The 14,129-nt window shown below is 44.9% G+C and overlaps 1 protein-coding gene across 1 annotated transcript in view; it reads right to left on the bottom strand.

The window, feature by feature from the left end:
* The window catches only part of LOC139254085 (zinc finger protein 271-like), a gene marked incomplete at its 3' end in the record, with an annotated part of 222,481 nt that overhangs the window by 194,214 nt on the left and 14,138 nt on the right, over positions 1-14,129 (bottom strand). Inside the window, exon 3 of the mRNA XM_070873631.1 lies at positions 9,163-9,682. Within this exon, the coding sequence (XP_070729732.1) occupies positions 9,163-9,682 (520 nt within the window). The remainder of the gene's footprint in view (positions 1-9,162; positions 9,683-14,129) is intronic.

Raw genomic sequence — 14,129 nt, 5'->3', positions numbered from 1 at the left:
CTCACATTGAAGCCTCACATTCACACACTCTTCGGCTTGTTCTTACTGTGTGAAATACACCACAGGACCACCCTGTCTCATGGTCCTGAGGACAAAAAGCTGATGGCGAATACAGCCCAGGACCAGTGGGAGGAGGTTGTCTTTGGCAGTGAGTGTCACCCCCAGCTCCACCTGGAGTCCGCTCCAAGTGTTGCTCACTGTCTGGAAGGAGAAGAATTCCTGAGATCAGTCCTAAGTTTATCTTCACTCAGTGTTACCCCATGTCCCAGAATCCTTCTCTCACAATTTGACTTAAAGTGATGTTTCGAAGTCCCACTTTTCCACCCACATAACCACCTTTTTCTGAGCTCCTTCCAGCTTCTCCTTTTCAGTCTGTGCAGCCCATGTTTCCGCAGTCTACCTCACACCTCAATCCTTTGACACCAGCATCAGCCTTTGCCCCTTACCCGCACCGCCTCCAGTGCCTGGATGTCTCCCCACCTTGCAGACAATGAGCCATCCAAAAAATGGTCAGGACTGAGCAGACATCCCGCTAAACCTCCAGAGGCAAATCTCCTCGCAAACAGCAACCTGTCAAGTGGTGAGAGAACACCAGCAGCGGAAGATAGAGTATAAACAGGGACAGCGAATAACAATTGGGATCCAAGTGTGAGGAGCCAGTGTCTCAGAGACTGGGTAAGATTGTGGGTACACATTGTCCGAGTGTGAGGAGCCAGTGTCTCAGAGATTGGATGAGACTGTGGACACACAGTGTCCGAGTGTGAGGAGCCAGTGTCTCAGAGACTGGGTGAGATTGTGGGTACACAGTGTCCAAGTGTGAGGAGCCAGTGTCTCAGAGATTGGATGAGACTGTGGACACACAGTGCCCGAGTGTGAGGAGCCAGTGTCTCAGAGACTGGGAGCAGGAAATGTTCCTGAAACCAGTCTGAAGTCTTGCTGTGAACTTAAATCTGGACCAGGCCTGGCTCGGATCATTCTCCTTCTGGATTAGTGCAGAACTGCCAGCAACACTGATCCGAAATCTTTATCAAGGAATATTTTAATCCTAATTGCAATTTCATCTACTCCAGTAATATATCATTGACAGTCGGGAATAAGGAATATTATAATCTTTCATACAAACATCCTTCCATTAAGCAAACGCCAATGCTGTGAATTAAATTTGAGCTGACAGGTTGTGTTTCCCACTGTGAGAAGGAATGGCCTGCTCTATCCTCAGACACTCTGGTGCTGCTGCTGTTCCATGTTTTAGAATCGAACAGAACCCATTGTCTCCCCGGTTACATCAGTTGTGGCCATGGTCCACAGGAAGGAAGTCCTGGTGTCTGCCCCACATCTCCCCGCACAGTACAGAGGGGACATCGTGTGCTGGGATTGGTAAACTCCATCCTTCTTGTTTTATTATTTCATAAAATCAGCGTCAATTCTTTATATTATCAGCCCACACCACAGAAAATTGGTTGCAATTTACCAAAACTCCCTGGATTCTGGGGAGGTGCCAGCAGATTGAAAAACTGCAAATGTAATGTCCCTATTTAAAAAAGGAGGCAGACAAAAAACAGGAAACTATAGACCAGTTAGCCTAACAGCTGTGGTTGGAAAAATGTTGGAGTCCATTATTAAAGAAGCAGTAGCATGACATTTGGAAAAACATAATTCAGCCAGGCAGAGTCCACATGGATTTATGGAAGGAAAGTCATGTTTGACAAACTTGCTGGAATACTTTGAGGTTGTAATGAACAGGGTGGATAAGGGGGAACCAGTGGATGTGGTGTATTTGGACTTCCAGAAGGCATTTGACAAGGTGCCACATAAAAGGTTACTGCACAAGATAAAAGGGTATGGGGTAATATATTAGCATGGATAGAGGATTGGCTAACTAACAGAAAACAGAGAGTCGGGATAAATGGTTCATTCTCAGTAACTAGTGGAGTGCCGCAATGATCAGTGCTGGGACCCCAACTATTTACAATCTATATTGATGACTTGGAAGAAGGGACCGAGTGTAACGTGGCCAAGTTTGCTGATGATACAAAGATGGGAGGAAAAGCAATGTGTGAGGAGGACACAAACAACCTGCAAAAGGACATAGACAGGCTAAGTGAGTGGACAAAAATTTGGCAGATGGAGCAAAAAAAGTTGGAAAGTGTGAGTTTATGAAATTTGGCAGAAAAAAATCAAAGAGCGAGTTATTATTTAAATGGAGAAAAATTGCAAAGTGCTATACTTTCCTCTGAGCCCCTCAATGCCTGATTGCCCGTTCTGAAAAAACGCTAATGTTTGGTGAATAATGCTGGTGAGAATTTCCACTTTTATGTTTAAACTAATTAAAATTAATCACCCGGTGAGAAAATGGGCATTACACCATTATTATTGGCGGCTTTCTCGGTGGTTAAGGGGAAACTAAGTAAAATGGGCGATTCTTACTGGAATGGATGGTAAGTATTTAAAATTTCATCCAAGGCTGCGGTTGGGCCGAGGGAGGTGGAAAAACTTTTTTTAAATTCAATTAAAAAAAAATTCATAAAAAGCATTCCCAAGACACTTTTACACCATTTGCCGTTTTAAAATAAAAACAAAATAAAGAACCTCTAACTTACCTTTCTTTGCAGAGTACTCACCTTCCGCCTGTTTAAGTAGTTTTTACAGGGCAGTTCCCTTAGCGATCTGGACAGGCTTCCATTGAGGCCAAATTTACGTCGTGGTGATTTTTCTCGCCATTGCACATCGGCGGTTTGGTCCTGGCAGGCATGTTAAGATGTGAGTGATACCATTAAAAAACTAAGGGGGAAACATTCACCAGGTGGAAAAACAGCTTTACCACCGAGAAAATCACCGAGAACCCACAGAAAATGATAGGTAAATCTAGCCCCAGGTGCCGCAGTACAGCAGGACCTGGGGGTCCTTGTGCATGACACAAAAAGGGTTAATATGCAGGTACAGCAAGTGATCAGGAAGGCCAATGGTATCTCGGCCTTTATTGCAAAGAGGATGGAGCAGAAAAGGAAGGAAGTCTTGCCACAGTTATACGGGGTATTGGTGAGGCTACACCTGGAATACTGCATAAAGTTTTGGTTCCCATATTTAAGAAAGGATATACTTGCTTTAGAGACAGTTCAGAGAAGGTTCACTAGGTTGATTCCGAGATGAGGGGGTTGATTTATGAAGAAAGGTTGAGTAGGTTGGGCCTCTACTCATTGGAATTCAGAAGAATGAGAGGTGTATAAGATTATAAAGGGGCTTGACAAGTGGATGCAGCGAGGATGTTTCCACTGATAGGGGAAACTAGAACTAGGGGGCATAATCTTAGAATAAGGGGTCACCCATTTAAAACTAAGATGAGGAGGAATTTATTTTCTCAGAGGGTTGCAAATCTGTGGAATTTTCTGCCTCAGAGGGCTGTGGAAGCTGGGTCATCGAATAAATTTATGACAGAGATAGACAGTTTCTTAACCAATAAGGGAATAAGGGGTTGTGGTGAGCAGGCAGGGAAGTGGACCTGAGTCGATGATTGGATCAGCAATGATCTAATTAAATGGCGGACCAGGCTCGAGGGGCTGTATGGCCTACTCCTGTTCCTATTTCTTATGTTCTTATGTTATTACAATGTGGTACCATACACACAACAATGCCTTGTTATTACCTCATGTGTGTCCTTAATGTGAACTATTACAACCCAGAATAGATGGCAGTTACACCTGATTTGGGCAGCTGGGATTGCTGTTTATATTTGTTAACAGACCGTTTTTTGTCTATTCGGTAACATTGCACTGGTGTGCCGTGGCTGCAGTGTGTACCATCTACAAGATGCCGCAACTTGTCAAGGCTTCCATCACCTAGACCTGGGGTGGGCAATTATTTGGGCGGGAGAGCCACTTAACGAGTTTTGTTGAGCTGTTGAGGGCTGCCCACCAATGTTGGCCCTAAGGCACGTGGCCGCACGGTCAAGCTACAATCGCACGGTCCCACGCAGGCTGCTCCCCAGGTCCTGTCGCTGGAAGTGACACTGCACATGTGCGGCTGCCTAGTGGCTGAGCAGCAAATTTAAAGGGAACGTACGCAGAAAAAGATTTAGAGGGAACATTTGATAAACATGAACATTGCATAAACATAAATTCAGATCGTAGTCAGATGCTATACTCCATACACATGAATTCAATACTGCCTAGAAATGAATCAAAGATAAAAGTTGAAAATGTTGTGGTATCTTCTGTTCTTTATAAATCATTGTCATCATCATAGTCAGTCCCTCGAAATCGAGGAAGACTTACTTCCACTCTAAAAGTGAGTTCTTAGGTGACTGAACAGTCCAATATGGGAATTACAGTCTCTGTCACAGATGAGACAGACAGTCGTTGAAGGAAAGGGTGGGTGGGGAGTCTGGTTCGCTGCGCTCTCTTTCCTCTGCTGCACTTGTTTTCTGCATGCTCTCAGCGACGAGACTCGAGGTGCTCAGTGCCCTCCTGGATGCACTTCCTCCACTTAGGGTGATCTTTGGCCAAGGACTCGCAGGTGTCGGTGGGGATGTTGCACTTCATCAAGGAGGCTTTGAGGGTGTCCTTGAAATGTTTCCTCTGCCCACCTTGGGCTTGCTTGCCATGTAAGAGTTCCGAGTAGAATGCTTGCTTTGGGAGTCTTGTGTCAGGCATATGAGCAATGTGGCCTGCCCAATGGAACTGGTCGAGTGTGGTCAGTGCTTTGATGCTGCCGATGAAAGCTGCAAGAGAAATGCAGGGAACAGCACCAACCCTTGTACATGGCCTTCTTGGACCTTACAAATGCTTTGACACTGTCAACTGCGAGGTACTATGGATCGTCCTCCTCCGTTTTGACTGCCATCAAAAGTTTGTCACCATCCTCCACCTGCTCCATGATGACATGATCCTGACCAACGGATTCATCACAGACCCAATCCACGTCCGGACCGGGGTCAAGCAGGGCTGCGTCATCACGCCAACCCTCTTCTCGATCTTCCTCGCAGTAATGCTCCACCTCACACTCAACAAGCTCCCTGCTGGAGTGGAACTAAACTACAGAACCAGTGCAACCTGTTCAACCTTCGTCGTCTCCAGGCCAGATCCAAGACTGTCCCAACCTCTGTAAATCAGTGCTGTGAAACAGAACTGTACCCTCTTTAGAGCCTGTGTCAGCATTAATTCCCCATCTCAGTCATCCTCATGTCCCTCTGCAAAGATTACTAATGCCGTCCCAATTGATGCCAGATGAGAACTCCCCTGTCGTCATACTATGGATACCGGCAGAAGATGCAGCGCCGGCCACTTTCTTCAGTAAAAGATCTGTGGAGATGAGCAGCCATGACCCTACTCTAAATTGGATAGGGCATATTCTAGTATGCAGTGCATTCTGGGTACATACGTCCGCCATTGGGGTCCAGATTCACCGAATGGATCCTTTTAATCGGCCGGGGAGAATCGATTTTGCGAATTATTTTGAACGAAGTATTGCTATGGTTTTTCCTTGGCTGCAGTTCGGTTCTGTCTCTGACCCATGATAAGTGAAAGTGGATAGACGAATGTACAGCTCGAGCTCCGGCTCCGGCTCGCGTTCTATTTCTGTCCCATCCAGCGGGACGGATAGAATGTCTTGGCAGGCCGGATATGGCCCACGGAGCGTATTTTGCCCACCACTGCTCTACACTGTTCCATCAAACACAACCAGGACACGTACAGCATGGATTACATACAGTGTAAAGCATATTTAAACTACGCATCAAACACTCCCAGGTCAGGTACAGTATGTGTTAGATACAGTGTAAAGCATATTTAAAGTGGTCATAAAACACTCCCACGTCAAGCCCAGCATCAGATAGATATTGAGTAAAGCTCCCTCTAATCTGTCCCATGAAATCCTCCCAGGTTAGGTAAAGGTCCCTCTACAAACTCCTATCAAACACTCCCAGGGCAGGTACAGCACGGACGAGATACAGCGTAAAGCTCCCTCTACATAAGATGTGAAATCAGTTATTTTCTGTATCATTTATCATTTTTAAAATCTGATTGAGTAAAAATCGTCCACAAATATTGCATATGACAGGTTCGACAGAGAGAGGAACCAGTGAGTGTACAACTGAACCCAGTCACTATTTCTCCTTCATTTACAGACACTCCCTGTCCAGTCACGATTTTTCCTTCATTTAGACACTCCCTAACGAGTCCCCATTCTTGCTTCATTTGCAGATGCTCCCTGACCAGTCCCCATTTCTTCATTTATAGATGCTCCCTGACCAGTCACCATTTCTCCTCCATTTACAGACGTTCCCTGACTGGTTTCCATTTTTCCTTCATTTACAGATGCTCCCTCACAGTCACCATTTCCAGACACTCCCTGACCAGTCAACAATTCTCCATTAACAGACGCTCCCTCACCGGTCTCCTTCATTTACAGACGCTCATTTCCTCCCTCTCCTGGAGTTTGCCACGGGGCCACTTTGTGGACCTTTCTGTTGTGGCTTTAAACAGATGAAACCCTGTGGTGTGGAGCAAACATTGCAACATTTGGTAGTGAAATGGATTCATTCAGGAGAGACAGCAGGGATTATTGCAGAAAATAACACAGTGTGGTGAGAAAGGAAATGCAGTGGATGTTGTGCAGATGGATTGGCAAAACGTGTTTGATAAGGTGCCAGACGGGAGGCTTGTTTATCAAATGAAGGCTCACGATATTAAAGGGAGTGGGGCAGTGTGGTCAGGAAGTTGGGTAAAAGGCAGAAAACAGAGAGTAGTGGTTAATGGATGTCCTTCAGACTGGAGGGATGTAAACAGTAGTGTCCCCAGGATCAGTGTTGGGACCATTGCTCTTAATATAGAGACAGGATCTGGATTGGGCATACGATCAAACTTTCCAGATGACACCAAATCTGGGACCATGACCAACTGTGAGGACTGCAAGTGACTTCTGTGTGAATACACAAGTTAGTAAATGGGTTTGGTAGATGTCAGATGAAATTAATGCAGAGAAATATGAGGTGATATATTTTGGGAGAAGACAATGGTCAGAAAAGTAGATTTAATGGTAAAAATGTAAAAGGAGTAGAGTGGAACAGTAAAGAGTTGTCAGATTCTAGCTAATGCTATGTGATATTAATTAGCAGGTTTGAGAATCCAGTGTCAGCAATTTTAATAAGAAATATAAGATGAGCAGATTTTCTGCCCAGTACTGTATCTTGTACTGATCCATCAATCAGAGTAAACATGCAAGTCCCACGTGTCCACAGTAACTGACATGAGGTTAGCCTGCTGGATGGAACCGCAGGCATCCTGAGCTTGATCTCCGGTGTCTCCAGTCCTGACTGCCCCCTTACATCAGTCTCCCCTTACTTTTATACCCTGCAGTGATCCACTTCTGGCACTGGACTCTTCTTTGCTGGGTTTTGGCAGGAAACAAGGAAAAGACAGGTGGAACTTGAACACATTTCCTGGATCCCAGCAGATACTTTTCTTCAGTAATGTTCTCAATATCGCTAAACTTCTCTGCTTACTGTTAATTATATTATTTCTTATAGTTTCACAATTAAAGGTGTAAACATCGCACATTATAATCTAATCTATTACCCACTCTGATTTAAGCTTATATTGTGGTCAATAACAGACAAACCTTGCTCTTTCCCCTGATCTGATTAGAATTTCCAACTAGTCGATTCTGTGGAATAGAATGTCTTACCAGTGTTGCCATGGGTCTGCTAATTCCCAAGGGCAGATCACACAAAGTGCTTTTAGTGGGAGGCCCAGCAGTGAAAGTAAAACCAAACCAAAGGGAACAAATAAAGATTTAAACCAAAGGAACAGGAAACGGAACAATGGGAAAAAAACACAACTGGCCCAAAAGTGGGATTAATTTCCCCAAAAGGTCGGTCTAGACAGTTAGAAACTCCTCCTGGTGACTGTGTGCCTGCAGGACTTGGCTTCACTCCAGTGTTTAAAGGCACAGAGCGCTGGCCTCACACTCAGGGGGCAATGCATGGGAATTCCAGGGGCAGTGAGGACACGCCCAGAAATACCCCAGAGCAGTGAAAGCACTGGGCCCCAGCACATGCTCAGGGGAAAACTCCGGGAAAGGGTAAAGCCAGCATGCCCACTCTGAACCCGGTTTGCTGCTCCCTCTGTGCCCGGCACTGCCTGCACCCCCGGCACACAGAAGTGGAATTTCAGCCTCAGTGTTACAAGTTTTATCGGTTACAGGCTGGAGAGAGGAATAGTTCACACTGACACCGAGCTGTGTGATTGGTTCAGTCTGCGTATGACTGACGGGCCCTTTTGAGTGGTCAGGTATTCAAATTCCCAGTAACTCTAATCCCAGATATAAGAGAGGGGAGATCTGTGTTTAAATCAAAGAGTCTCCTTGCAGATTCTCTGAGAGAAGGAACTGGTCAGCTTTAAACACCAGAAAGAGAAAAAATGTTAGAAATTTGCAATTAGCAGTTTTTGATCAATATCGACTCCCACAGGGATGGGGAATTCTAGAATAGGGAGGAACGGGTCACGATTTGAAAGGTACTGAAGGATTCATGGAGCTCTTACATTTGGGATATTTATTTTGTCCACTCGAGGAGTTAGATAACAGACTTCTTGCTGTGAATATAAAGTTGCATTATTGGGCCATGATGTATTTACTTGTTTATATTTGGTTAAATATATTTTCTGAATGGATTTAAATTCAAGACGAGGTTTGCAAGCGTGATGCTCTATTGACACATCGAAGGTGCGAGATGCTGTGGGGCACACGCAAAGTCCAGTAGCTGAAAGTGATTAACAGATTGGGTTTTGTGTTTCGTGATCCCAGGCATGTTACCGATATCATCGCTGCATCCCAAGGATAGGAGAGGTACTCTGGGAGGTATGGGAAGCTGGGACTTGTCCACGAAGTAACTGAAGGTATGAAAACTGAAATAATGTAGAGTTAGAAAGGAGAAAAGGCCCAAAAATGTAGCAGTCAGTAACAGGACATCAATTAGTCACCTCTTATCTTGGAGACATTAAATATTGACAAACTGTGTTATTTGAAATATCAAAACATTAAACTCCAGCTCAGTTAAAAGATTATCAACACCAGCAGAAACAAACTCCAACAGTCAGAATGAACATGATTCAATCCAGGATGTGATTAACAGCAGCAACAACAGCAGAATCCAAACCTTGCAGTCACTTGTGAACTCGCTGGTGTTTCAGCAGGTGGGATGGCTGATTGAACCCCTTCCCACATTCAGAGCAGGTGAACGGTCTCTCCCCAGTGTGAACTCGCTGGTGTCTCAGCAGGTCGGATGACTGAGTGAAACTCTTCCCACATTCAGAGCAGGTGAACGGTCTCTCTCCAGTATGAACTCGCTGGTGTTTCAGCAGGCTGGATGACTGTGTGAATCCCTTTCCACATTCAGAGCAGGTGAACGGCCTCTCCCCAGTATGAACTCTCTGGTGTATCAGCAGGTGAGATGACCGATTGAATCCTTTCCCACATTCAGAGCAAATGAACGGCCTCTCCCCAGTATGAACTCGTTGGTGTATCAGCAGTTCGGATGACTGAGCGAATCCCTTGCCACACACAGAGCAGGTGAATGGTCTCTCCCCAGTATGAATTCGCTGGTGAGTTACAAGGTGGTATGACTGAGTGAATCCCTTCTCACACACTGTGCAGGTGAATGGTCTCTCCCCAGTGTGAACTCGCTGGTGTGTCAGCAGGTTGGATGAACGAATGAAACCCTGCCCACATACGAAGCAGGTGAATGGCCTCTCCCCAGTGTGACTGCACTTGTGTCTCTCCAGGTTAGACGATAGGCTGAAGCCTTGTCCACACACAGAGCAAGTGTACTGTTTCTCCCTGCTGTGAACGTTGCTTTTAGCTTTCATGTTCAAAGGCCGATCATATTTCCGTCTCCATGAGATCTTGATATGAGATTTGGTTTGAGATTTCCGTCTGCAAATCCTCCCCTTTTGACACCGTGTAAAATTAATTTCAAACAGGAAAAAGGAAGCTTGAGAGAGAACCTACCAAAACATAAAGGCAGGTTGTGAAATTGAGCTTAATGAATCTGGTCATTTGTAGGGCTGGCACTGGAGAAATGTCACCATAAAAGCTGCCAGATTGTCGTACATCTCTATCAAATCTCCTTTTATCCTTTTTTGCTCTCCGGAGGAAACATTCTCCAGTCTCTCCACAAAACTGAAGTTCCTCATCCCCTCCTTGCTTTGGAGGCAGTTCAGAGAACGTTCACTAGGTAGATTCCAGAGATGTGGGAGTTGTCTTATGAGGAAAGGTTGAGTACTCATTGGAATTAAGAAGAATGAGACGTGATCTTATCGAAACGTATAAGATTGCGAGGGGGCTTGACAAGGTGGATGCAGAGAGGATGTTTCCACTGATGGGAGAGACTAGAACTAGAGGGCATGATCTTAGAATAAGGGGCTGCCCATTTAAAACAAAGATGAGGAGAAATTTATTCTCTCAGAGGGTTCTAAATCTGTACAATTTGCTGCCTCAGAGAGCTGTGGACGCTGGGACATTGAATAAATTTAAGACGGAAATAGACAGCTTCTTAAACGATAAGGAGATAAGGGTTATGGGGAGCGGGCATGAGACACGCTGTGTAACCAAGCGCAAACAGTCTGCACATCCCAGACATCACTTGTTTCCCACTTGGCATGAAATGAATATGTTACTTGCAAGAATTCATTGGATTTGATTTCAAATATATTAGTATACAAACTGAATCATGTTTCTATGATTGTTTTCCCAACTCATATTCAAGGCCTCTCTTTTTTTCTTTCTCTGTGTACAGTCCCAGGATACCAACCCTGGGACTGTACATGGGGATTCCAATCCTGGGAGTGTACATGGGGATTCTAACCCTGGGACTGTACATGGGGATTCTAACCCTGGGACTGTACATGGGGATTCTATCCCTGGGACTGTACATGGGGATTCTAACCCTGGGTCTGTACATGGGGATTCTAACCATGGGACAGTACATGGGGATTCTAACCCTGTGACTGTATATGGAGATTCTAACTCTGGGACTGTACATGGAGATGCTAACCCTGGGACTGTACATGGGAATTCTACCCCTGCGACTGTATATGGAGATTCTCACCCTGGGACTGTACATGGAGATTCTAACCCTGGGACTGTACATGGGAATTTCAAATCTGGGACTGTACATGTGGATTCTAACCCTGGGACTGTACATGGGGATTCTAACTCTGGGACTGTACATGGGGATTCTAACCCTGGGACTGTACATGGGGATTCCAAACCTGGGACTGTACATAGGGATTCCAAACCTGGGACTGTAGACAGGGCATTCCAGCCCTAGGACTATAGAAGGGGACCCATCTCTGGGGCTCTTGCTACAAATGTGTGAGATGTAAACTGAGTAGCATCTTTAGGAGAGACGGTGAGAAATCCAACGTGTGGAGAGTGAGAGAAAAGTAACTGAGGCGGTTAATCTTTCCACGGGCACTAGGACCCAGTTGGGACTAAACACTGAAGCCCCACCCACACTTTGCTACTCACTGTTTCAAGATGGCGGAGCGCTGAACCGGCCTTCCTGCACAAAGTCTGGGCCTGTGACCTGGAGAAAGCCGCGAGCTGCAAACGTGGGGCTATCAGGTTATTTTCCGGGCTTGCGGTATACACCAATTGTTTAGGAACCCTCTCCAGCCACTTGCGGATCCATTACGCCTCTCCTCTCCGCTGAATCTTACCGAGTCGTCCGCAGCCGCTTGATACTGTCTCTATCCACCATTACACGCAGCGCGCATGCTCCAAACCAAGGCGGGTCCCGCGCTTGCACGCTAGGCTCCTGTAGGCTGGGTGCGGCACATTCTCCCCCGCGGTGAATGCTGGGGAAAAGCCCCACCATTGGAAGCACTCGTTAGTAAATAGACCTGGATTTATCGTGATTGCTTTGAGCATGAACCATGTTCATTCTGGCAGCTAGAGTTTGTTTCTTCTGATCTTGATAACCCCTATACCTGGGCTGAAGATTACCATTCCTCATGTTGAGGCTCGATAATTCCCGAGCGGAGCATAAACGCCGGCATGGACTAAATAGTCCGAATGACCCGTTTATGTGCCGTATACCCTATGTAATTTTGCAGTCTCAGTGTAAGCACTGCGCAGCACATTCGTCTCTGAGTCAGAAGGTCGGGGGTGCACTGCACTGTAAATTGAGGCCCCGGTTGCTCTTTTAAGTGCGCTAAACGATCCCATGATGCTACATTTATTTCGAAGAAGAGCGAGGGAGTTATCCCCGGTGCCCTGGCCAATATTTATCCCTCAATCAACATAACAAAGAAACAGGTTATCTGGTCATTATCACAATGCTGTTTATGGGAGCTCGCTGTGCGCAAATTGGCTGCCGCGTTTCCCACATTACAACAGTGACTACACTCCAAAAAGTACTTTATTGGCAGCAAAAAAAACATTGAGAGGTCCGGTGGTAGTGAAAGGCGCTATATAAATTGGTGTCTCAGTGTAAGTGGTCCCTGGATTTGGTGCTTCAGTGTAACTGGTTCCTGGATTTTGTGTCACAGTATTGGTAATCCTTGGATTTGGTGTCACCTTGTGAGTGGTCCCTGAATTTAGTTTCTCAGTGTAAGTGCTCCCTGGATTTGGTGTCATGGTGTAAGTGGTCCCTGAATCTAATTTATCAGTGTAAGTGGTCCATGGATTTGGTGTCATAGGTAAGTGGTCCATGGATTTGAGATCACAATGCAAGTGGTCCCTGGTTTTCCTGTCGGAATGTAAGTGATCCCTGAATTTGGTGTCACAATGCATGTGGTCCCTGCATTTGGTGTCACAGTATAAGTGGACCCTTGATTTAGTGTCATAATGTAAGTAGTCCCTAGATTTGGTGTCAACAACATTTCTTAACTGGGACTGAGGACAAACCCATAGCCCAACAATGTGTTCAGCACTGAATGTTCCCACACAAATCTATTCCCAATTAACACAGTCCACATTAATTCACCAGAAACAGCTGAGCACCCACAATTAACTCCAGTACTGCACCTAACTTAAATAAACACACAATTCAAGACATTTTAAAGAGAAAATAAACCCCATCATAGTGGTCAGGCCATCAAATCCAGTTTTCTTGTTGTTCAGTACAGGCAATGACACAAACATCTTGAAGAGAAATCTTATCAATTTACTACACTTCCCTGACTTTCACAAAAATTTGCATTAATACCAGATTGCACCCAGATGATTTATGCCAATTCACCCAAGAACAATGATTTAGGAAAAAGTCCAAATTGATGGTGTAATTTTCCTGTTTTCACCTTACATCTTCACTCACTTCCTCTCGTTAACTTTGATACAGTGGTCACCATTTCATTCATGAGCCCCGGAGGAATTTTTACTGTCAAATACAATATTATCATAATATCTTTACAACATAGATCAAACATTCCCACTTGCTCCAAGTTATAATCCATTTTGTTTGTTTAATTTTATTTAATCATTTTTACTTAACTCTTCTTGGACATTTTATTCCACAAAATATGCCAGAGAGCAATTCAGTCTGCAAGATGAAGGAAGTTAGTTACTTTTAACACAACAGTCTCCCTCCAAAAACTTCTTTCTGAATATGTAGTTTGGGCAAGACCACATAGATTGGATCTTTTCAAACACCAAACTTGATTATCCCCTTAAATTTCAGTTAACTTTCCCTCCTCATGTGCTTGAACAGCACATCAATTTTAATTTCACAAACAAATTATGTCCAGACTTTGTGATGTTACAAAGAAGAGCAAAGTAACAATTGCATTTGGATGCAAGTCATTTATCTCCACCTTCAAGCAATGTGTCTTGGAAAACAGGATTACATGGGATAGACGGCACAAAAACATACCATTCGGCCCAACAAGCCCATGCTGACGTTTATACTCCACTCGAGCCTCCTCCCGTCTGTCCTAATCTAATTCTATCAGCATAACTCTCTATTCCCTTCTCCCTCAAATGCTTGACTAGTCTCCCCTTAAATACTTCTATACTATTCACTTCAACCACTTCCTGTGGTAGCGAGTTCCACATTCTCACCAATCTTTGGGTAAAAAAGTTTCTTCTCAATTCCGTATTTGATTTCTTGGTGACTATTGTATATTGATGGCCTC

This window comes from Pristiophorus japonicus, unplaced genomic scaffold, assembly GCF_044704955.1.
Source record: "Pristiophorus japonicus isolate sPriJap1 unplaced genomic scaffold, sPriJap1.hap1 HAP1_SCAFFOLD_532, whole genome shotgun sequence".
NCBI lineage: Eukaryota > Metazoa > Chordata > Chondrichthyes > Pristiophoridae > Pristiophorus > Pristiophorus japonicus.
The sequence above is the reverse complement of the archived record's forward strand: the minus strand, read 5'-3'. Positions and strand labels throughout refer to the sequence as shown.